Source organism: Panthera onca, chromosome D4, assembly GCF_046562875.1.
Source record: "Panthera onca isolate mPanOnc1 chromosome D4, mPanOnc1 haplotype 2, whole genome shotgun sequence".
NCBI lineage: Eukaryota > Metazoa > Chordata > Mammalia > Carnivora > Felidae > Panthera > Panthera onca.
The window spans coordinates 42876470-42902019 of NC_138351.1; the positions used below are offsets into that span (position 1 = coordinate 42876470).

At 33.7% G+C, this 25550-nt stretch overlaps 1 protein-coding gene across 2 annotated transcripts in view; it reads left to right on the forward strand.

The window, feature by feature from the left end:
- CNTLN (centlein) overlaps positions 1-25550 on the forward strand; it is a 311202-nt gene that overhangs the window by 95442 nt on the left and 190210 nt on the right. For both annotated transcript variants that reach the window (XM_078436769.2, XM_078436771.2), the window contains exons 4-6: positions 3901-4035; positions 4646-4825; positions 15820-15957. In XM_078436769.2, coding sequence (XP_078292895.2) covers positions 3901-4035; positions 4646-4825; positions 15820-15957 — 453 coding nt within the window. The remainder of the gene's footprint in view (positions 1-3900; positions 4036-4645; positions 4826-15819; positions 15958-25550) is intronic.

Genomic DNA, 25550 nt, shown 5'->3' on the forward strand with positions numbered 1-25550 from the left:
AACTTGTGTTTTTTATTAAAACTTTCATGCCTACTTGAAAGTAGGTCATATAAATAATACATTAACTATTTTGAAGTATTGCTCGATAGAATTTTAGGTCTTATGCTGCTGCCCCTCCTTTCCCCTTTTTTCTGCGTCATACTCTTTATCATCCTCATCTTACTCCATAGACTTCTCTTGACCATGATGTGAATTATTCATTTCATGTCTTATCCATAATAAATTATTTGTTCCAGACATATTTTCTCTTGTCACCCTTTATGGTTTATGGTTCCTCAGCGTTCTATTTGCTAGTTTAATATTAACTCAAGCCATACCATTCAAAATGTACTCTATCCAGAGAAGTTTGTTGAAAAGTTTCATTAAGCTAAATTTTAAAATGAACTGTAGCTGTATATACCTGTGATTTCATTATTTAAAGTAGATCTCGAAGAGCATATTTTATTAGGAAAATATTTTGCGTTATACAAAATTTCATAGTTCTAGAAAGGTTTGATTTATTGGTTGTCTTTCATTGGGAGTGCATCTTTGTCTTAATTATTACTTTCATGATTATTTAACATAATATCAGATTTATCAAACTATAAGAATATTGATAGTTTGGGTTAACTAATTTCTCACTGCATTATACTTCTTTATTTAAAAATTAAGTCTATGTTTGTCCTTGTTGATTGTTAAATTCACTCAAATGCCAGAATTCAAATTATTAAATAATTGTTATGAAAGGGCTTGCTGGTGGTGTTTAAGTTGTCAGTTCCTGTTAAGGTTAGCTGACATGAATGGACAAACCCTTCTAAAACTTAAATCATTTGCTTCAGTGTTCTTTCCTTCCTAAAGTCTAAATAATTTCCAGAATAGATGAAGATGCTCAAGTTTTGTCAGTTCTCTTTTCAAAGGAGAGGTCTCTAGATAGCCTGTAAACAGTCTTAGTGTTCACATGATTGAATTTTTCATTCTATGTCAATGTCATTCATAAACATTTACTAATCTGTTTTGGAAAACATTATGAGTACATAGATAGTGTGTAATGTGTCAAGTTAATAATATGGGCAAGACAGAAATCTAGAAAAGGCAGAAATTACTGTAACATTTGGGGAAGCCTTCATGGAGAGAGGTGGAAATTGAATCTTGAAGGAGGTAACATTTAGATGAAAATAGAAAAATGGGCTATGAGTTGTGGATGGACCACATTTATGCATCTATTTTTAAGCTGTTTGATTGATGTCAGGCACACCTTGATATGCCCTAACAATTCAAATGGGAAACAAAAATTAAAACTATGTTGAAGAGCCGTGTATACCTACTGGATTTGTAAAAAATACCATGCCTGAGAGTCAAGTGTTGGTGTAGATGTGGAACTGAGAGAACACTTGAAGTGCTTGTAGCCTATGACTTAGCAGTTTTACCCCCAAATATATTCTTAAGCAATGTTTTTCAAACTTTTATTAATATGACCCCTACACTGAAAAAAATACATTTTCCCTAATGACCCCAGTGCACCCACAATGAAATAAAAATTTCATATAATAATAGTTCTTACTATGTGTAATAAAGGTAAAATATAATAAAGTATGTATCAAATATGAATTTCATAATATTTAAATAAAACAAATCAAAAACAAAAAATTTAAGAGCAATTTAATGTGTCTGCTTCTTTCATAATTCTATTCCTTTGGTATAGTTTTTTTGCTAAGAATTTATGCTTACGTTTTTGATATTTTCTATTGTATTCTATTCCAGTTTTTAAAAATGCTGATTGTGATGACTAAATTGATTTAATGACCCATTACTCGATTGCAATCTGTAGTTTGAAAAATACTGCTTGGGAGAAATTCTTGCTCATCTGTATCAGGAGACATGTTTAAGAGTGTTTATAGCAGCATTGTTTGTATACCCCTTTTCCCAAAATGGGAAGCAGCTGAAATATACACTGACAAGAGATAGATAAATATATTATAGTATATTTATATAATAGAATAATACTATACACTAAGGTAATTGAATTGCAGCTACACCTATCAATATGGATGAATTTGGGAACATATGTTGAGCAAAAAATAGCAAATCACATAATATGTGTAGTATGATTTAATTTGTATAAAGTTCAAAAGTAAGGTAAACTGTATAATATATCAAAAAGGGATATTTATGTCTCCAAACTATAAAGAAAGGTCAGACAAGGATAAAACCAAAATTGTAAGACAGTGCTTTGCCCTGAAGGCTATAGAAATGTCAGAGGATCAGGGGACCTACAGAGGACTTCAAAGGCAATGGTAGAGTTGTGTGTCTTAATTGAGTGGTTGTGGATACAAGGCTGCTCTTTTTACTCTGCTCTTAATACCTTTATATATATTTATCACATTATTTTTGTATGTATCCAGTATTTAAAATATTTTTAATTTGAATTAAATCAACAGTTAACATTACAGCTTAAAAAATTGGGGGGCGCCTGGGTGGCGCAGTCGGTTAAGCGTCCGACTTCAGCCAGGTCACGATCTCGCGGTCCGTGAGTTCGAGCCCCGCGTCAGGCTCTGGGCTGATGGCTCGGAGCCTGGAGCCTGTTTCCGATTCTGTGTCTCCCTCTCTCTCTGACCCTTCCCCGTTCATGCTCTGTCTCTCTCTGTCCCAAAATAAATAAAAAACGTTGAAAAAAAAAAAATTGGAATATAGTAGATACCCTCACTTCATTCCTAAGACTTACCCCATTTTTCATCCTATCCCTGAACCTCATCCTAAGTTTCAGTTCATCCTCATGTCATTTGGAGCATATTTAATAAGGAGCAAATATGGGAGTACAAAATAAATCGTTATTTAAGGATCAGATGAGCATCAGTGATAGATAAGAGATGGAATGAAGGTCAGGGGTTTCTGGTGAGCATACCAGTTAATAACAGAACAGCATGTTGTATCTTGATATGTCTTCTTGGTTGATAGGCAGATGGGGCTTTGGGAAAAGGTACTGTTAAGAATGACCTGGAGGTTTTCAAAAAGTGTATAAGCATGTAATGGATGCTTAATAAATGTTAGTTGAAAAAAATGAACAAAAGTTGGCTTGACGAAAGTTGAAGAAGTATAGAAAGAGATAGTATAAGGATATGGATTTCAGTTTTACCATGTTAGTTTAAGGTTCCAGCAGATAATCCAAGTGGAGGTATTATATAAAAAGTTGCAAATGTGGCATTAGTGATTGGGAGAGAGTCAAAGCTGCATTGTAGATTATTCTCTCAGACAGAGATGAGACAAAAAGCCAAGAGTGGGTAAATTTTCTGAGAGGAAAACTGTAGAAGTAAGAGGGAAATTAAGAATTGAGTCATGGACACATCCTGTGATTACGTGTTATTTAGGTATCTCTGGCAGGTAAAAAAGGACATTCAGTTAAAAATTATGGCAGTTTGAATATTCTGAATTATTTTCCTACACAGCAAGATATCTTTGGTACGAAAACAGACTTGCCATTTTTCAGTCTTGAAAATTATTTATGCCTTCACAAATCTGTAATTGTTTCTTTAAAAAATGTTTTCTTCGAAATCATACTCAAATAAGAGGGTAATTCTTATCTTAGTTACATACACATTTTCTTTGATTGGAATGTTTCATAAAATTTTGTTTTCCTTCTGTTTTGCATCTAAATCCCAAAAATTTACTTTCTGAATGTGGCTTAACATTTGGTATCCAGTTTGTATGTGTCCTTCATCTTAAACTAATAAACAGATACCATACTTGCGCTGTTTACTTGAATATTGATGGGCATGTCACCAGAAATAAGAATTGTGAAAGTAGACATTATTATGAAAGCTAGTTAATCCTAATATTATCAGTCAAAATCTAAAACTTTGTAAATAAAATAATTTTTTCTTAGAAGTACCAACTCACCAATAATTGTGATTTTTTTTTCCATAGAGAGAAACAGGACTAAAAAAGGAAATAAATGACCTTGTAAAACGGAAGATTGCCGTTGATGAAGAAAACATTTTCTTAAGGAAAGAATTCAGCGACTTGCAGAAGAAATTTAAAGATAAAAGTCAGGAAGCTAAGGTGTGTTGGCTTCTACATAGTTTTACAGTACTCTTACTTTGAAGTCCTACTTTCAGCTTTGTCAGCCTTTGTGGCACAGAAAGTGACAAGCTTGGAGGAAAAATTGCCTTAGGCCCTGCTGTACCATACAGTTTTCTCACATGCAAAAACTGAGAAAGATGCTTTAAAGATAAGACTCCAAGCTTTATAACTTTCAGATAAATAGTTAATGATGGAAATGGAGCTAAGAAAGTAGGAGTGTGAATATGTGGCTTCTTGTAATTAGATTCTGATGGGACTGGCATTATTAATTGATAAAACCCAGGTCTGGGAGGATATGTCTGTGTGGGTCTCAAAAATAGCTGGGGACAGCATCAAAGGCAGCTTGATCAATTAATGGGCTCTTTGCAAATGTGTACTCATGAAAGCTGTCATCCAGTGAAAAAATATGACCCATCCACCTGCATGAAAAGAGGCCAATAAAAGTATACAGGTGACCTTGGCCATCAAATATAGAAGAAGCTGCTGTGAGGGTAAAACTGCACAGTTTATATTTGCTGATTAGTTCTCACCTTTTTTTGTTGTTGTTTGTTTTGTTTTGTTTATCGGCCCTTGTGGTACTGTTCTACAGGACACTAAGGAGTGTGTACAGAATAAGGAAGAGCAAAACAGACTGGTTATAAAAACTCTGGAGGAGGAAAATGAGAAATTAAGTACCCGCTGCGCTGACCTGCTAAATGACCTGGAGAAACTGAGGAAGCAAGAAGCACATTGGAGAAAAGAAAAATATAGCATTGATGCAAAAATAAAGGTAGGCAATGAGAATGGAGGGAATAAGAATAATGCCGTTATTTTGAATCCAGCTTCTTATAGGAAGTTTATTACATGTGATTTTCTTTAAATAACAAGTTATATATTCAAATCCACCAGTGGGGACCAGCATTAATTTATATTCCTTCACTTAAGACCCACAGCTTTTTAAAAATTGATGTTGCAAAGCAGGAAACTGACTTCAAATAGTTATCTAAAATGTAATCATTAAAAAATAAAGGCTATAGCATTTTGAAATAAAACATGTTTTGGAAAAACATATTTAGAATCATGAGGTTTGACATTTTTCAGCTAGAGCTTAAATTTATAAATATAGCTAGAATTCATTACAATAGAGTTTTAAGAATGTATTTTCCAGGTCTTTTAAAAAATAAAATGTGAAAAAAGCATAAAAAAGTTGAAAAATACTCATGTGTGTCTTAAAGATGATGCTTTCCTTTGACTTAAAAGGGCCTTATTCATAGTAAAATTTTATTTTCATAGAAGATGAAAGGTACAGTCAATCTTCATAATAGTCTGATATCTTTTTTCATCAGTATTTTTCAAAATAGTACTTTTTTGTGGCTTTCTCTTTGTTTTGAGAATATTTTTGTTAATTTTTTTCCCATCAAATTTCAGGTTTCTCATAGACTTTATTGAAAAGGCTAGAAACAAATTTTCATACTAGTAAATATGATAGTGCCTCTATGTATGCACACATAAAAAGAATATATAACATAAGCACACATACATATATACATATATATGGCTATTAAAGCATACTAAGTTTGGATATGTGTGTGTGATTATTTTAGAGGTGAAGGGATGTCTATTTCTGAGTGTGTGAATCAATTTGTTGCACATATTTAAGAAAACACATTAAATCTATTAGTGTACCATCAGGGAGTGACTGAGCCATTGAGAAAATTGAATTCTGGTGCATTTTCTTTCTCAATTTTTATATCAGTTTCTGCTTCCCTGCATCCTTTAAGCTGTGTGGTAGTGCGATAAGGGTAAGTGGCACTTCCTTGTGTTAAGTTCATGGGTACATGATTATTTGATGATAACTCTTCGAATCATTGATGACTGTTTTCCACTTAAATAGTTCATTCTGTGATTGGCTGTGAATTTTGGTTCTGTGACTTTTTTTTTTTAATTGTAGGTTTGGTCTTATTAACTTGTAGACATTTTTTATTTACTCTGGATAGTAATACTTTTATATATATATATATAATTTATATATTATATATATACTTACTTTTATATATATATTAAAATTTATATATTATATATATATTTACTTTTATATATATATATATATATATATATATTACAAATACTTTCTGTTCCATGACTCTTGAATAAGGTGAATTGGACTTTGAAAAGTTTGTGAATTTGGAAGAGTCTATTTTATTATTTTCTTCTTTATATTCTCTAATGTTTTTGCATTAGGAATCTTAGATGCTAAACCTTTCCCTACCCTAAAGTCTGTAATCTACTTAGAATTTATTTTGGGTATGTTGTTTCACACCATTTATTTAATAGTTAATTGATTTGTGATTCAATCTCTCTCATATCTCAAAGTTTCCATGTGTGTATTGGTTTGTTTCTGGAAATCTTATTATTCTCATGGTTTTAGATATTGTGGTTTTGTAATTTGACTCATTATTTGGCAGGGAAGTCTTCTTCTTTATTCTTATTTTTGTAAGTCCCAAGCCCTGTATGTGCTTCTTCACTGTCTTATAATATTTAAGAACGATTTTATTAGTTTTACTGAAAAATTCTGTTAGGAAGTAGATTGGAATCACACTTAATTTATGAATTAATCTTGGGAGAATTGTGACCCTAACATTCATGTATGTGGAATAAGACGTTACATTCTTAAAATGGCACTGTCCTCTGTTATTCAATTTATTAATAGCTACTAATATTGTCAAATTGTATAAGGGTAAGTAATATTTTAAATTATATTTTAACTGATTATTTCGGGAAGACAAGACTGTTACTGATTTATTTTTTTTCAACGTTTTTTTTTTTTTTTTTGTTTTTTGTTTTTTTTTATTTATTTTTGGGACAGAGAGAGACAGAGCATGAACGGGGGAGGGGCAGAGAGAGAGGGAGACACAGAATCGGAAACAGGCTCCAGGCTCCGAGCCATCAGCCCAGAGCCTGACGCGGGGCTCGAACTCACGGACCGTGAGATCGTGACCTGGCTGAAGTCGGACGCTTAACCGACTGCGCCACCCAGGCGCCCCACTGATTTATTTTATCTTAACCTTCTTTTCAATGATTTTTTTTCAAATTACCTTATTCTAAAAATTTGTACATTTTCTAGATTTTTCTAAGTTACATAATTACATTGCACATTAAGAACACTTTGAATCTTTCTTTCCTTTCTAAAATATTGATTGGCATATCATTCACATTTAATCCATTTAAAGTTCACAGTCCAAGTGCAGTAGTTTTTAGTTTGTGCAGAGTTGTGCAACTATTATCACAATTACTTTTAGAACATTTTCATCGTTTCTTAAAGAAACCCTGTAGCCTTTAGCAATCACTCTGAATTTACCCCCTTTTCTCTGCAACCCTTGATAGCCAGTAAGCTGCTTTCTTTCTCAATATATTTTCTGTTCTAAAATTTCATATAAATGAAATCATAGTGTCTTTTGTGACTGAGTTCTTCTACTTAGAATGTTTTCAGTGTTTATCCATGTTGTAGCATGTTTATCAGTACCACATTCCTTTCTTTGTTGAATAATATTCCATTACATAGATATCCTACATTTTATTTCTTTACCATTAGTAGATGGACATTTGTGTTCTGAATAATGCTGCTATGACTATTTGTGTACAGGATTTCATGTATACATACATGTATTTTTCTTTCTCTTAGGTACATACGAAAGAGTGAGAATACTGGGTCATATTGTAACTGCTTTTAAGTTTTTGAGGAACTTAAGTTTTTGAGGACTGTTTTCAAAAACAGGTGCACCACTTTACATTGTGAACAGTAATGTATGAGAGTTCTGATTTCTTTTTGTGCTCATCAGTACTTGTTATTGCCTGTCTTTTTGATTATAGCCATTTCTGTGGATGTTAAGTGATATCTCATTGTGCTTTTCATTTGCGTTTCCCTGATGGCTAATGATGTTGAGCATTTTTGGATGTGGTATTGGCTATTTGTCTGTTTTTGAAGAAATGCATATATATTCTGCATACAAATCTCTTTTGTGTATACTTCTGGATACACGTCTCTTTTTTGGCTGTATATTTTGAAACTATTTTCTTTAATTCTTGGTGTTGTTTTTCCTTTATTAATGGTGTTTTTAAGCATAAATGTTTTACATTTTGATGATATTTATCTACCCTTTTTTTTTTTTACCCATGCTTTGGTGAGAAATCATTGCCTAGTCTAAGATCAAGAAGATGGAAACCTATGTTTTCTTCTTCGAGTTTTATAGTTTTATATCTTGCATTTAGTTCTTTGATCCATTTTGAGTTCGTTTTTGAATGTGATGTTTGATAGGAATTCAACTTCATTCTTTTGTTATTCAGTTATCCCAGTACCATTTGTTGAAAAAAACCTAGTCTTCCCCTCACTGCATCTGTTTGGGCATCTTTATTGAGTATCATGGGACTGTAAATAGAAGGATTTTTTCTTAGACCTCAATTCTGTTCCTTTGATTTATACATTTATCCTCATGTCTATGCTACACTATTGATTATTATAGATTTGTAATAGATTTTGCAATTGGGATATGTGTCTCATCCAAATTTTTTCTTCTTTTTTCAATATTAGCTATTCTGGGTCTCTTGCATTTCCATATGGATTTTAGAAACATCTTTTCCATTCTTACAAGAAAAGCAAGCTGGGTTTATTTTGATAGAGATTGCATTGAATTAGAAGATCAATTTGGCAAATACCACTATCTTAGAATACTTTATCTTCTAATCAATCAGTGTGGGGTGTTTCATTATTTTAGGTCTACTTTAATTTTTTTCAATAATGTTTTGTGGTTTTCAGAGTATAATTTTGCACTTCTTTGGGTACATATATTCCTAAAAATTTAATTAATTTTTATGCTATTTTAAGTGGAACTGTTTCTTCATTTCCTTTTTGGGTGGTTTATTCCTACTGTAGAGATCTGTAATTAATTTTATATAGTGATCTTATATCCTGCCACCCTGCTTGATAGGTTGATTCTTCGGGGTTTTCTATATGTAAGATTATGTCATTTATAAGCAGAGATAATTTTACTTCTTCTTTTCCAATCTGGTGCCTTTTATCTCATTTGATTGCCCATTCATTACCCTGCTAGAATCTCTCATATAAAGTTGAATAGAAATAAAAGAGTAGACATCTATGTCTTGTTCCATATCTCATTGGTAAAGGAACCACTCTTTCGCCCTTAAGTATGATAATTGATGTTTGCTCTGAAGTTTTGTTGATAAACTTTATCAGATTGAGGAAGTTTCTTTTGGTTCATAGTTGTTGAATGTTTTTGTCTTTTATCATGAAGAGGTGTTGGATTCTGGTGAATGCTTTTTCTGTATCTATTGAAATAATATTGTGGGTTTTTTTTTTATTCTGTTGGTATGATATATTACTTGAATTTTGGATGTTAAACCAACTTTACATTGCTGGGATATTTTTGCCTTTATCTGACTTTGGTATCAAGTCAGATCTTTGGCATCTACTGGCCTTGTAGAATAAATTAGAAAATATTTTCTCCTCATATGTTTTGGAAGAGTTCGAAAAGAATGGGTATTCATTTTAAAAAAAATACTTGGTTCACCAGTTAAAGCCATCTGGTACTAGAATTTTTTATTTTGGGTAGTTTTGATAACTGATTAATAAACCTTTTCAGTTATCATAGGTCTGTTGAGATTTTCTATTTCTTGAGTTAGTTTAGGTGATCTGTGTCTTTCTACATACGTAGGTTATCTAATTTGCTGATGTACAATTGCTTACAGTATTCTCTAATAATCCTTTTTTTATTTCTGTACTAGTGTCCTTACTTTCATTTTTGATTTTAGTTACTTACACCTTTTCTCTTTTTTCTTTGTCATTCTAACTAAAGGTTTGTTAATTTTTTTTAATGTTTATTTTTGAGAGAGAGACAGAGTGGGGGAGGGGCAGAGAGAGAGGGAGACACAGAATCTGAAACAGGCTCCAGGTTCTGAGCTGTCAGCACAGAGCCCCATGCAGGGCTCAAACTCATGAACTGAACCATAAGATCATGATCTGAGCCCAAGTTGGATGCTTAACGGACTGAGCCACCTAGGCTCCCCTAAAGGTTTGTTAATTTTGTTGCTATTTACAAAGAGTCAAATTTTGCTTTAATTGATCATTGTTTTGCTAGCCCCTTTTTAAAAACTTTCCATATTAATTTTTATCATTTCCTTTCTATTCTCTTTGGTTTTACTTTGCTATTTTAATTTGTTTTCTATTTCTTCAAGGTGTAAAATTAGATTCTTAATTTGAGGTATGTTTTCTTTTTTAATGTTGGCATTTATAGCTATAAATTTCCCCCAGTACTACCTTTGCTGCATCTTGTAATTATTAGTATTTATGCGTTGTTTTCATTCATCTCTGAATATTTTCTAATTCTCTTGTGATCTCTTCTTTCACCTATTTGTTGTTTATGATTAGTTTGTCTAATTTCCACATATTAAATTTTTCTTTTGGTTTTTCTTCTTTTAGTGACTTTTAACTCCAATCCGCTATGGTTGGACAAGGTACTTTGTATAATTGTAATGTTTTTAAATTGATTAAGCATTGTTTTATGTCCTAACATTTGGCCTGATATGGCAGATATTCCATGTGTACTTGAGAAAAATATATAATCTGCTATTTTGGAGTAAAGTATTCCATATACATCTATTAGGACTACTTAGTTTATAGTGTTTTTCAGCCCTCTTCATCCTTGTTGACCTTCTGTCTAAATGTTGTATTCATTATTTAAAGTGGAGTATTGAATTCTTCAGCTATTACTGTAAAACTGTATTTCTCCCTTCAATTCTATAATTGTTTATATATTTAAGGGCTTGGTTGTTTGTTACGTGTACATTTATAGTTATTATATCTTCTTGATGAATTGACTCTTTAGTCAATATATAAGCTCTCTTTTCCCTTTTGTGACAGTTTTTGACATAAAGTATATTTTGTTTGGTATTATTTTATCTGTTCCAGCTCTTTTCGGTTATTATTTTCAGAGAATATCTTTTCCATTCTTTCATTTTCAGTCTATTTGTGTCTTTGTATCTGAAATCAGTGTCTCTCTTTTTTTTCAATTCCAGTATAATTAACATCCAGTATTGTATTAGTTTGACCTGTACAATATAGTGATTCAGAAATTCTGTACATTACTCAGTGCTTATCATGATAAGTATACTCTTAATCCCTTCACCTGTTTCACCCATCCCCATCTATGGTCACCATCAATTTGTTCTCCAAAAGTGTCTGTTTTTTTGTCTTTTTTTTCCCCTTGTTCATCTTTTTGTCCCTTAAATTTTACATTTGAATGAAATTGTATGACATTTATCTTTCTCTGACTGACTTATTTAAAGTGAGTCTTTTTTGGGACACCTGGGTGGCTTAGTCGGTTAAGCATCTGACTTCAGCTCTCGTCATGATCTCGCAGTTCTTGAGTGTGAGCTCTGTTTTCGGCTGTCCTGACAGCTCAGACCCTGGAATCTGCGTTGGATTCTGTGTCTCCCCCACTCTCTCTGTCCCTTCCCTGCTTGTGCTCTCTCTCTCTCGCTCACTCGCTCAAAAATACATAAGTAAACGTTTAAAAAAAGGATCTCTAAAATGTGACAAGCCACTCTCTCTTACTTTCAAGATTCTTTTTTGGGGAGCTGAATTCCAAAAGATCGATAATAATTTATCTCAGTGTGGGTCTCTTTTCTCTTGATCATTCTTGGAGTTTGTTGTGGCTGGCCTTTGGATTTGTGGTGCATGTATTTCATCAAAATTGGGAAGTTTATGGCCATTTTTTCTTCACATGTTATTTCTGCTTCCTCTTGTCTCTTCGCTTTCTGAGACTCCCATAATGTGTATGTCTTTCTTGTTAATGGTGTCCACAGTTTTCATAGGTTCTGTTCACTGTTCTTCATGTTCTTTCTGCTGCTCAGATTCAATAATTTTCCTTGTTTCATCATCTAATTTGCTGATTCTTTCTTCAACCTGCTCTGTGTCTGTTGTTGGGCACTCTGGAGAATGATTCATTTTTGTTATTTTACTGTTTCACTCCAGCATTTATGTTTACTTCCTTTTAATAATTTTTTTTCTTTACTGATATTCTTTTGGTTTATACATTGTTTTCCTGGTTTACTGTAGATTTTTTTTCATGTTTTTTTCCTTAGTATATTTAAGACATTTTAAAGTTTTTGCCTTGTAAATCTGATATCTGGGGTTCCTCAGGAATGGTTTGTGTTAATTTATATGTTCCTTTGTTTAGGCCATACTTACCTCATTTTTCTTGTATGCCTTGTTATGTTTTGTTGTTGTTGAAAGTGGAGCATTTGAGTATGATAATGTGGTAACTCTGGAAGCCAGATTCTATCCCTTATTGAAGTGTTTTGCTTTTTTAACTGTCAAAGGTTATTTAGGTAATCTTCAAATCTGTATTTTTAAGAGTCTGTTCCTTGTTGTGTAAGCTCACTGAGGTTTCTATCCTTAAGCTTTTGTTCACCTCATGTGGTGTCACAGGTTTCCTTGATGCCAGGAGCCAAAACAAACAGAACACAAGGAAAAGGAAAAACCCAAACAAACACAGTACACACATCCACAGCCACAAAACAAATCCCTCTCCCAGTCTTTGTATTGACTCCATACTGAGAAAGTCTTTCAATACTTATCCATTGCACTGAGCTCAGAGGTCAGCCCAGGGTGAAACTTTGGGTCTTAATCAAAGACTTTTCTGTCTTTTCTAGTCTTTTCTGAGCATGCATCTTTCTCTGAGCCTATGTGTGGTTTTCTAAACTTTCCAAGATGAATGGGTATTTTTGAATGTCTTAATGTCTCAAAGAATCTCCCACAGCTTTTGCTTCCATGCCTTGGGCATTCTGTTGTGTATCTGAACCAATAATCTTTTACTGTACACATCTGTGTTTTGTTAGTTTACCTTGTGGTATATTTGAGCCATATCCTATTTTTCAGTCTGTGTTACCAGGTAGGTTAAACAAGACATAATCACTTTGCATCATTCCTTCAGGTAGCCCTCAGATAAATTAGATACACATAGTAATTTGCTAGTGAAGTCTGTTCTGCTTCCTTCTGAACCAAGGACCAGTATCTCCTACTCGGAACTACTGTCATTCTAAGAATATAACTGCTTTAAGATTCCCAGGATTTAAAGTGGTCAACTTATTGGAGACAGTGTGGAGAAGGGCAAATGAAAACTCCATAAATCTTTTGTGCTATTTTTAAGTTGCTTTTATTTTTGGCTCAGCGTTTTTTTGGTTGTTGTAAATATTTGAATGTTATTTTTCTAACATTAGTTCTGAGAGTTTCTGCTTGTTTTTTCATATTTCTGCCAGGGCAAGAGTGCTTGGAGCTGCCTACTCTGCCATTTTCTTGATGTCACTTGTCACCTTCATTTTTTTTTAATTAAAAAAATTTTTTTATGATTATTTATTTTTGAAAGAGAGAGACAGAGCATGAGTGGGGGAGGGTCAGAGAGAGGGAGACACAAAATCTGAAGCAGATTCCAGGGTCCAAACTGTCAGCACAGAGCCCAGTGCAGGGTTCAAACTTGCAAACCACGAAATCATGACCTGAGCTGAAGTTGGACACTTAACTGACTGAGCCACCCAGACGCCTGTTGTCACCTTCATTTTGAAATGATAGTTTTACTATATATATGATTCTGTGTTAGCAGTTTTTTTTTTTTGTTTGAGCACTTTGAATATGTTATCTCACTGTCTCTGACATCTATTGTTTCTGAAGAAGAGTCAGTTGTTAATCTTACTGAGGTCTCTTGAAAATGAGGAGTGGTTTTTCTCTTATGGTTTCTAAGATTTTTTCTTGGTTTTGGCTGTCAGTATTTTTACTATGATATGTCTGTGGATTTCTGCATGTACAGTCCATGGAGGTTTTGTGCTTCTTGGATGTTACATTAATTTTTTTCATGATTGTTTGGTAGTTTTCAGTCATTATTTCTTTGAATATTTTTTCTGTTTCTTTATTCTCTTACCTCTCCTTCTGGTAGTTTCATTATGCTCTGTTGGTGCATTTAATAGTGTTCCACATTTTTCTGTGGCTATTGACTATTGTTATTCTTTTTTCTTGATTTATCTTCAAGTTTTTCTTATTTCTGCCATCTCCTATTGAATATTCAGCTCCTCTTGTGAACTTTTTGATGCTCTTCATTTTGGTTGTTTTGCTTTTTAGCATCAGAAATTCTACTTGGATGTTTAAAAATAACCTATATCACTTTATGGTGTTTTTTATTAGGTGAGACTTTGTCATGTTTTTGAAGCATGGTTTTCTTTAGTAATTTTTTATTGACTGCTTCTTCTCCTCTATGTATGGATGACACTTTCCTCTTTTTACATGTTGTAATTTTTGTTGGAAAATGGACATTTAAAATTGTATAGTAGAGTAGTTTTGGATACTGATTCCTCACTACCCCATCCTCATTGTAAAATGTAAAATATTTTTAATATCTATTTTTGATTTTTAAAATTGTTTCATTTTTTAAATACTTAAATTTTTAAATCTAATTTTAAATTTATATATCTGGCATAAGGGTGGTTCTAACTCTTGGTTGTTATAAACAGTGCTGGTATAAACATGGGTATGCCAATACGTCTTCAAGATCCTGCTTTCTATTCTTTTGAATTTATATACCAAGAAATATTGCTGGATTATATACTAGATACCTTTTTAATGTTTTGAGCAGTTACCACCCTCCCAGCCGACCATACAGGTTACATCATTTATAGTCCCACCAGTAGCGCACAAAGATTTCTGCTTTCTCATATCCATGCCAGTGATCTTTCTTTTTTCTTTCTCCCTCCCTCCCTCTCTCTCTTTCTCTCTCTCTCATTGCTGTTTTTTGTCATAAATGGAAATTTAAGAAGTACTCAGAGTGCTTTCTTGGCCGAAAGCCATTATTTTTACCTTTAAAAGATTGCTTCAGCTACCGTGGGGTAATATGTGAAGTATGAGAGCATGGCTAGAGTAGAGGAGTGCAGGGTAGAGTAGAGTGCCTAAAGCCTGGTGCTCACTTCTGCAAATAATCAATGTATAGTGTTTATGTGGGTATACTTTATGTTTAGATATGTTTATTTACTACTTTATGAAAATAATCAAAATTAGTTTTGTAATATATTTCGGAAAAAATATAGTTAAAAGTAACATCAATTTTGAAATGTTTCACAATGTAAACAATAGAGAATTATCTGGAGGAAAAGGCCGACTTTGTAAAACTTGGGTAAAATTTCACCATAATCAGGAAAACTGAACATGATCTGAATCTCAAATATTATACAATTATGTTGATATTTTTTACAGTTCTGTCCCTTTTTTTTCCCAATGTGTGTACATTTAAAATAGAGGAAATAATGAAATATCTGCCATTTGTCCTGGCTACTCTTTAAGTAAATGAACTAATTTTTTTATTCATATATACTTTCACTATACAATAATTTCCTTACACAATAATAGCTTTTTCACTATACAATAATTTCCTTACTATAATTTCAATAAGTACATTTCTACTTTGATTTTCAAATTTAATTGCTTCACATTCTTAGTTTTTGTACCAAGGCACTATGATACTTTTTCATTTTCTGGAAAAAGTAAATTGCAACTGGTATGAAAGTTATTGTTTGTACTAAATATTTTTTTAGTTAAGTGAAAACAAAAAAAATTAAAAACATTACCAATTTTTTAGTGTAATTTTTTAGATTAGTTGAATATAATATACTTCATTTCTTATTTGATACTTATTATGTTTGATTATGATATAAGTGCTCTGATTTTAGGCCTTTGAAGATGATTTAATTGAAGCAAGAAAAGAAATTGAAGTATCACAGAGTAAATATAATGCTGTGTCATTACAGTTGAATAATAAACAGACTGAACTTATCCAGAAGGATATGGATATTACCCTTGTCAGGCAAGTATATTCAATTTCAAATGTAATATTATAGCACTGTCATTAGTTATTCAGAATGGCAACATATATGTTTATTATTAACACTCTAAAATGACAACAATAGGTCTTCTATGAAGACATATGTTTGTATATTGAAACGATCTGGATTTTATTTATTTATTTTTTTTAATTTTTTTTTAACATTTATTTATTTTTGAGACAGAGACAGAGCATGAACAGGGGAGGGGCAGAGAGAGAGGGAGACACAGAATTGGAAGCAGGCTCCAGGCTCTGAGCCATCAGCCCAGAGCCTGACGCGGGGCTTGAACTCACGGACCGCGAGATCGTGACCTGAGCCAAAGTCGGACGCTCAACCAACTGAGCCACCCAGGCGCCCTGAAATGATCTGGATTTTAAATACCGAACTTGGAATCGTTAACTGAGAGAATCAAGGGTTGCACAGGATTGGGAAGAGCATTCTTAAAGAGTGGTTTTGTTTCCATTTTTAATAAGCATAATGCATTCATTCATTGTTTCCTTCTAAAATTCCCAGCTGGGTATTATATGATATTCATTATTGTTATTTATAATGGGCAATATATGAGAAATCCAATTTTGACTTTTTATTTTATTATGTTCTACATAGATTTAGTTTATGAGATATTCTTTCTATATCAAAATAGTTAATTTTGTAGTGCTATTCAGAAAGTAGGATTCCTTGAAAAATATGTTTTCAAGTGTTTTGAAAGATTTTAAACTACCTATTATTTCATTTACCTTTATCAGAAAACGATATTAGAATAAGTCATAAATATGTAGGTATATATGCATGCATATCACATATATATGTTATCTATGTATACACATGCCTACATTATATACATGTGTGTATGTATGTACATTTTTACTTAAACTAATTAAAGTAATCGTACAAAGTTGGGGCACATGTGTGGCTCAGTCCGTTAAGTGGCTGACTTCGGCTCAGGTCATGATATCATGGTTCGTGGGTTTGAGCCCTGCATTGGGCTCTGTGCTGATAGCTCGGAGCCTGGAGCCTGCTTCTGATGCTGTGTCTCCCTCTCTCTCTGCCCCTCTCCCACTCACGCTCTCTCTCTCTGTCTCTCAAAAATGAATTAACGTTAAAAAATTTTTTTAAAAGTAATCTTACAAAGTTTTTCATATACCTTTATAAACAATTTCATCCTCTGGTGGTACTACTGTGTATATATGTGCATACATATATATGTGTATATATATATATATATATATACACACACACACACATAAACTATTTACATAGGTAATATTATATATAAACACTATGTATTTCTGTTATGTATAATAATATTGTGTTGTTAAAACCTGATATGTAAATATGTATTTATGTATTATATATTTATATTCAATACATATTTGTATATTTTTACATATATTTTGTATATTACAAGATATCTCTAATATATCTATCAGGGCAGAAGTTTTAGTTAGGTAGCACTTTATATATATATACACATATATATATACACATACATATATATACATATGTATATATATGTACATATGTATATACATATACATATGTATATATATGTATATATATGTGTGTATATATATATGTATATATATATAAATTTATTACCTAAGCAAAAATTCATTGTGTTACAATTTAAAAATCTTCTTATTAATAGGGTTGAGGAAAAGTATAACATTTATAGGTGATAGACTGATTGGCTTATCTATTCATGGTATAATTATTTTTGAAGCCTGTAATTTGATGAAATCAGAAAAGTAATTTTATAGTTATAGAATCTTAGATTTTTAATTTTTTTTTTTTTTTTGCATTTTATTTATTTTTGAGAAACAGAGTGAGACAAAGCGCGAGCAGGGGAGGGGCAGAGAGAGAAGGAGACAGAATCTGAAGCAGGCTCCAGGCTCTGAGCAAGCAGTCAGCACAGAGCCTGATGCCGGGCTTGAACCCACAAACCGTGAAATCACGACCTGAGCTGAAGTCGGACGCTCAACCGACTGAGCCACCCAGGCACCCCTAGAATCTTAGATTTGTAAGAAATCTTAAAATTGTCATTTATTCCTGTCTTCTTCTCAATAAGATAATATAGCTTTTGGTCTTTGCTTGACACTTTTAGTTGATAAGTTTCTCATTACTTTTCAAGACTGTTCTTTTCAGTTAATATTGTTAAAATTGAACATTGTTCAGTTGAGTTAAAGTTTGATTTTTTTTACAATATCCACCCATTTATCTTGAATCCTTATTTAGAAAACCTCAGAGACAATCTAATCTCTATTCTATTGCATAGATCTTGAAATAATAGAAGATATCTTTACCAATAACTTTATCTTTTCATTGTTTAACTATTATTTCTCATAATTTTTCATGTTATATACTTTGTAGATGTTACACTGTTTGAGGTTGCATTACTGAATGTGTTCCATATCATCAGTATCTGTATCATCAATATTTTTCTTAAAATGTAGCACTGATAACTGCACAAAATATTCCAATGATGACCTTTCCCTTTTAGAGTATGATTCGGATGGAACATGGGACATAATCTAGGATGCAGTATAGTGTTAAGTGCATGGCATTTGAATAATTACATTTTCTACTAAATTTTGCCCCTTTGTATACTTGAATTTAGTGTATTACAAGAGCTATAAGCTACAGTAAATAAGGCAGTAATATCCACAGATGGGAATTTTATTACACTATGGTAAAAGAAAGGACCATGTGTAATTTTAAGAGCTTGACTGTAAGGGCTTATAGAGGTGGAGTTGGAAGTTTGGAGCAGAGGACTATGACTCAAACCCTCATTATAGGGTTGTAGTTGAGATGTCTGTAGTATTTTTCCTGAGTTGTCTGAATAAGTTGGGTGTATTATGTGTCTCCTTTCCTTTATGATTTTTATTGCTTAGAGGGGGATGGTGGTGATTATGATATACCAGTATCACTTTACTGAATCTGTATATTGCACAAAAGATGCACAAAGCCCTAATTGTGGGGAAAACGTTCTAGGCACTTTCTTATTTGGATATACTTTTCTTTATTGATGTATGACAGAGTTGTCCAAGCTATATTTCTTTTTTTTTTTTTAACGTTTATTTATTTTTGAGACAGAGAGAGACAGAGCATGAACGGGGGAGGGGCAGAGAGAGAGGGGGAGACACAGAATCGGAAGCAGGCTCCAGGCTCTGAGCCATTAGCCCAGAGCCCGATGCGGGGCTCGAACTCACGGACCGCGAGATCGTGACCCGAGCTGAAGTCAGACGCTTAACCGACTGAGCCACCCAGGCGCCCCCAAGCTATATTTCTTTATGGGTTTATGTCTTTGGAATTCATAATTATTTGTATATGTATTGAATATTCATGTCACTCACTATGATATGAAACATTGTTGTGAACTCAACCTCAAATGATTTTTATCCTGAATTAGAGTATAAATAAATATCAGTACTTATATAATAAGGTACATGCTTATAATGCATACAGAGCATCCAAATTTATAACTAGAACTTGCATAAAGTGCTAGCCAGTTAGGTTTCCTAACCAAAAGTTTTGTCTGAATAGCTAATGATTCTATAATTACATGGAGGGTGGACTAAATGGCTATATGGATAGTGGGCTAAATTACAGGGACATAGGCTTAAATGAGTTGGGAATTTTTCTTAGACATTACTTGTGAATCTCCTACAAAAAATAAAAAAATAAAAGTCAAGATAGTGCAGTCATAATTTGGATTAGAAATGTCAAAGTTAGGGGCACCTGGGTAGCTCAGTTGGTTAAGCACCCAACTTCAGCTCAGATCATGATCTCACGGTTCATGGGTTCAGATGCCCCATTGGGCTCTGTGCTGACAGCTCAGAGCCTGGAGCCTGCTTCAGATTCTGTCTGGGTCTCCCTCTCCCTCTGACCCTCCTGCTCTGTCCTCCCCTGCTCATGCTCATGCTCATGCTCATGCTCATGCTCTGTCTCTGTCTCTGTCTCCTTCTCTCTCTCTCAAAAAGAAATAAATATTAAAAAAAAAAAAAAAAGAAATGTCAAAGTCAGAATCCTGAAATTGGATTGGTTGATACACCTGGATTGCTAGTGTTCCCAGACCCTTAGCAGAAGCAAGTGTAAATTATCTCTGTAAGATAATACAACAATTCTGTCCTCAAATTATATCCACAGTTTTTCAAATTAATATCCCACATATAGTCAGACATATTAAGTATTAAGAATAAAAACTAAAGACCTAAGAACTGGACTTGATGGGAAAAGACCCAATTATTTGCCTATAATATAATTAATTTGCATAGAAAACTCAAAATAACTTACAGAAACACTTTTCAAATTCATTAGTGGGTTTATTTAGTACACTTAGTAGATGCAATGTTAGTGAATAAAATTCAACTGCACTTTTATTTCAGCAAAAATTTAGGAAGTGGACTTAATATATAGAAATAATATCATTTATAATATGACTAAATATATGAAGCGTATGTGTAATGAAAGCTGTGTGTTACCTCTGTGCAGAAAAGTGGAAAACATTACTGACACAAATAAAGGGTCTAATAGGGATATACAAAGTTCATGGTTTAGAAGGTTCAATATGATAAAGATGTCAATTCTCTCCAAATAGGTACTGAGATTTAGAATAATGCAGATTATCAACAACAGAAAACCATTACTACCTCCAGACCAGAAGGAGCAAGGAGAGAAGCTCAAACCAGATCTTGTGAAAAGTCTGTCCTGGAGAGAGTTTGCCTAACAGATGTGTCTTTAGACAGGGGAACAGAGACACTGCCGACTGTGGTTCAGCATAGTGGGAGCCAGGGAAAGAAATACCTTGACACAATTTTGTCTCCTTTACCCTCTCTAATCACCAGCCAGCACTTCTAACTGATCAAATTCAGTCAGAGGCCGAGGACAAGGAGCCAGTGTAATGCAGTCTGTAGAGGTTGGCCTCTTAGGCTAGAGTATTAGAGAGTAGGAAGACATGATGAACATTGGAGAATATATGGTACATTCTCCATTACTGCTCTTTTCCTGGACATTTATTGCTTATTAAGTTTTTGGTATAAACTTTAGAATAAACTTGCATATTTCTTGTTTGGTATTTCATTAGAGCATCAAATTTACAAGTAAGCCTGAGAATTGACATCTTTATGATGCCAGTCTTCCTGTCCCAGAGGGTGGTATGCCATTCCATTTGTTTCAGTACCTTTGTATCCTTAGAAATTTGTTTTAAGTTTCTAATGAGTTTTGACATTTCTTGTTAAATTTATTCCTAGCTATTTCATGTTTTTGTTACTATTTTAAATGGGATATTTCCTTCCCCTGTAGTTTACAACTGATTTTCCTTTCATTGCTTATAGTTTTTTGCTGTACATGTTTTGATGTGCTATGATTTGGTGGGTAAAGTGTTCACAGTTCTTTTGTTTTTACTGTGAATTTCACTTTTACTTTTTTGCATCTAAATATTTTGCCTTGGATTCTAATTCTTCTGAAATTAATATTGCTGTTCTTTATTTTTGTTTACATTTTTATGATAAACAAAACAAGTATATAATCATTTAGGATAATGATACATGTGAATTATTAAAAATAATTCATGCATAAATTATATTAAAAATAATAATAAAAAGAAAAAATAGCGCATGAAGTATAGAAAAGTACAAAGAAGATAGAGGAAAAATACTACACTTAAAATACAACTCCAGACAAGTAAAAGCCATTAAAATTTTGTGAGAATCATTCTAGATTTTTCTCAATTTATATTTATAGATTGAATATTAGGTGGATAGAAATTTTTAGATAAAAGGGACTATACTGAACATGTTCTTTTAATAAGTAATAACTTCAGCTTTTTATGATATGATGGAACAATGAGACACTGATATGAAATTGAGGGAATTATTAAACCTTTCTCTATAAAAAGCACTGACTCTAAAGCTAAGAAGGAAATGGCATGAAAAACTTTGGAGGTCAATCTCATTATGTATTTTTTTAATCCACATTTCATCTTTAGTTCATTTTGAGACCTGCTGTGTAAACTTTGGAAAATAGAACATACATTCAACCATTTTAACTCCTGATTTTGCAACTTGAGATATATGACACTTGTAACCAAAGTGACCAAAGATGTTTAGGATTAGTTCTGTATTTTGCTTCAGTGCTCATCACCTAACTTTTTACTTTTGATGTGTTCATTCCTTCACTCTGTTTTGATTGACCTCAGGGGCTCATATTTATTTATTTATTTATTTATTTATTTATTTATTTATTTTTCTTTTTAAATATAATTTATTGTCAAATTGGTTTCCATACAACACCCAGTGCTCATCCCAACATCAGGGGCTTATTTTTAAAAAAATTTTTTAACATTTTTATTTATTTTTGAGAGACAGAGACAGAGCATGAGTGGGGGAGGGGCAGAGAGAGAGGGAGACACAGAATCTGAAGCAGGCTCCAGGTTCCAAGCTGTCAGCACAGAGCCCCATGCAGGGCTCGAACCCACAAACTGTGAGATCATGACCTGAGCTGAAGTCGGACGCTCAACCGACTGAGCCACCCAGTCGCCAGGGGCTCTTTTTTAATAGGGCCTTTCCTGTTGCTAGAGTATGCTTTCTCCCCCAGTGTCCTCGTATTTAGCCATGTGACTTATTTTGGCCTGTGAGACAAGAGTGAAAGTAATATATGCCATGTCCTAATGTTTTAAAAGAAGCATTGCTTGATTTGCCTTTGCTTTTCGTCCTCTGCCACCAGAATAGTATATTCCTAATATAGTCTGCTGCTGCAGTTTGAGTCTTAAGATAGAGGAAAGCCACATGTAATGTGAGCAAGCAGTAAATCTTTGTTTTTATAAACCATCCGGATTTTTTTTAACTGCAGAATAACCTAGAGAAGCTGCCGGAAACCCTCTGTCAGTCTTTGGTATCAAACTTGATCTCCACAGGGATATTCCTAATTTATCCCATGGCCCACTCAATCCCTTAGATAGCATCACTGTAACTAAAAAAATCACCGGATTTATCTTTCAGGAATCCAGTATTTTTAACAGCACTTGACATTCTTCTTGAGGAAATGTTGTCGGTTCTCAGAGCTGTCTCAAGTCTCTCATACTTTCCTTGACTCCTTTTTATCTGTGTCTACAGGAAATTCTCAAGTTTGAACCTACCAATTAACTTTATTTTCCATAGCTTTTATTTTCCTTATAACTGTAATTATGCATTTTGATGTTATTAGGGTATCTTTCCTTTTTAACAATATCTCTTTATGTTATCCTTTTCATTTCATCCATTCAACAACTGTCTTATCCCATATATCCTAGCAAACAGAGCATGAGGGAAGGATTAAGTCCTGATTGCTTACTTAGGAGATTCAATTCCAGGGGTAAGTGAGTGAGAGAAAGAGAGAGAAGAATGAGGCAGGCAAGGATAAAGAGTAATTCAAGGAAATGCACTATTGTGCTGGCTACTGCTTTGTGATGAACCATGAAGAGATAGCAGGTGCACTGAATTTGCTACCCAGGGTGATTCTGAACAGGCTGTAGGAGAGAAACGATGCTCTAGAGCAATCCATCAGATGGAAAAAGAAAACAAGTTACCTGTCTGTTTTCTTCTTGTGTTTTGTCTTACATTGATAAAAGTTTGCTGCATATACCATGCCTGTGTTGTAGCATTTTATCCTAATCTGGAAATGGTACAAGGAGACACACACGCTAGGCGTGCAGCTGGTTGACTTCAAGCAGTGGAGCCAGATGAGCTGTATAAATTTCATAGGCTTAAGTGGCAGTTAATAGGCTGAGACAGAGCAAGGGAATGAGAGTCTAAGAGGTAGGTATAGACTGAATCTGGAAATATGCATAAGATGTATATAATACACCAACAACTACAATAAGGGACAGGAATTACCTTAGGTGCTCTGTTTGTAGTAGTGAACAAAAAAGTTCCTACCTTCACAGAGGCTTTATTAAGATCATCCTTACATCTTGTCTTTCTATTGATAATTCAGAGAAGTGTGATGATTTCTTTTTTATACATTTTCTAGACCTTCCTTCTAATTCCTTTAGTAATTTCTACTCAGAGGTATACTTTTCCTCCGAGTATGTACAATAAACTTTCTTTTTTCTTAATTCTTAGTACTCCCCTTTTTTAGTAAGTCCAGTTTGTTTTTCTTTACTTGTTTTCAAACGAGGAAAGATCTAGACAAATTAAGTGTTTGCTAGTGGTCCAGATGTGTGCCTTTTGTAAGCTTTATTGCTTACTTTGATACTAATCAAATTCCACATTTCGTATTTGCAGCAATGGCGTACATCCCATTGCATCTACTTTTCAAGTAGAAAGAAGAGAAAGAAACTTATCTCGATAGTGTAAGATTATGCTTCCATTCCACTTACTGGGAGTATGCCTAGGACATGCATGGGATGAGAGACAGGGGTATGCTATTCCCTTAGTTGATTTTTAATTTTTTTTTTAACGTTTATTTATTTTGGAGACAGAGAGAGACAGAGCATGAACGGGGAAGGGGCAGAGAGAGAGGGAGACACAGAATTGGAGGCAGGCTCCAGGCTCCGAGCCATCAGCCCAGAGCCCGACGCGGGGCTCGAACTCGCGGACCGCGAGATCGTGACCTGAGCCGAAGTCGGCCGCCCAACCGACTGAGCCACCCAGGTGCCCCCCCTTAGTTGATTTTTAATCCTCAGGTGCCTCATAGTGTGAGCATTTCCCTATTCTTGAGTATGTTTTTTTCTGACTAAAGATACATATATTTTGTTCCACATGACCCTTAAATGCAAGCCAGCTACTGATCTTCTCTTTAAGAAATAACAAATATTTCTAGCATTGGAAGAGAAGTAAATTTGCTGTGTTTCACATTACACTGAAAGATGGTATGTTTTCTCCTCATTATGTCCCCGTTCTAAATGCAACATTTACTTGGGTTTCCAAACATATATCTTGACTATATACTGAGATAGAATTTTATTATACATCTATTGCCTATCTTATTTGATAATTTTTACCAGTATTATTCTGGAAACGGCAGTACTCAGCAAGCATTCTTACTATGGGTCTCTCTTCCCCTCCTCATGTGAGCATTGTATATCCTGCAGGCATTGTGCCATTATTGATTCTTTTTTCTCTCCTCTCTCGTTTTTGGACTTATTTACTGCAGGTTTTAGTTTTTTTAAATAAATAGTTTTTTAAAATAAGTTACAAAAAGATGATGCTATAGTCTGAATGTATCCACCCAAAATAATATGTTGGAATCCTAACGCCTAATGTGATGGCATTCGGAGGAGGGGTTTTGGGGGATGTTTAGGTCATGAGGATAGAGCCCTCATGAATGGGAATAGTGTTCTTCTAAAAGAGACCTCCCTGAGCTGCCGAATGTCTGTCTACCTTGTGAGGATACAAGAAGTCTCTGACCCAGAAGAGAGCCCTGACTGGGCACTCTGATCCCTGACTTCCAGACTCCACAACTATGAGAAATAAGTTTCTGTTGTCTGTAAACTACCCAATGTATGATATTTTGTGATAGCGGCCTGAAAGGACTGAGACAGACAGTGTATGTTCGTGTATCTGTATGGATGGAGGGATTGTTGTGCTATTTGGAAAACG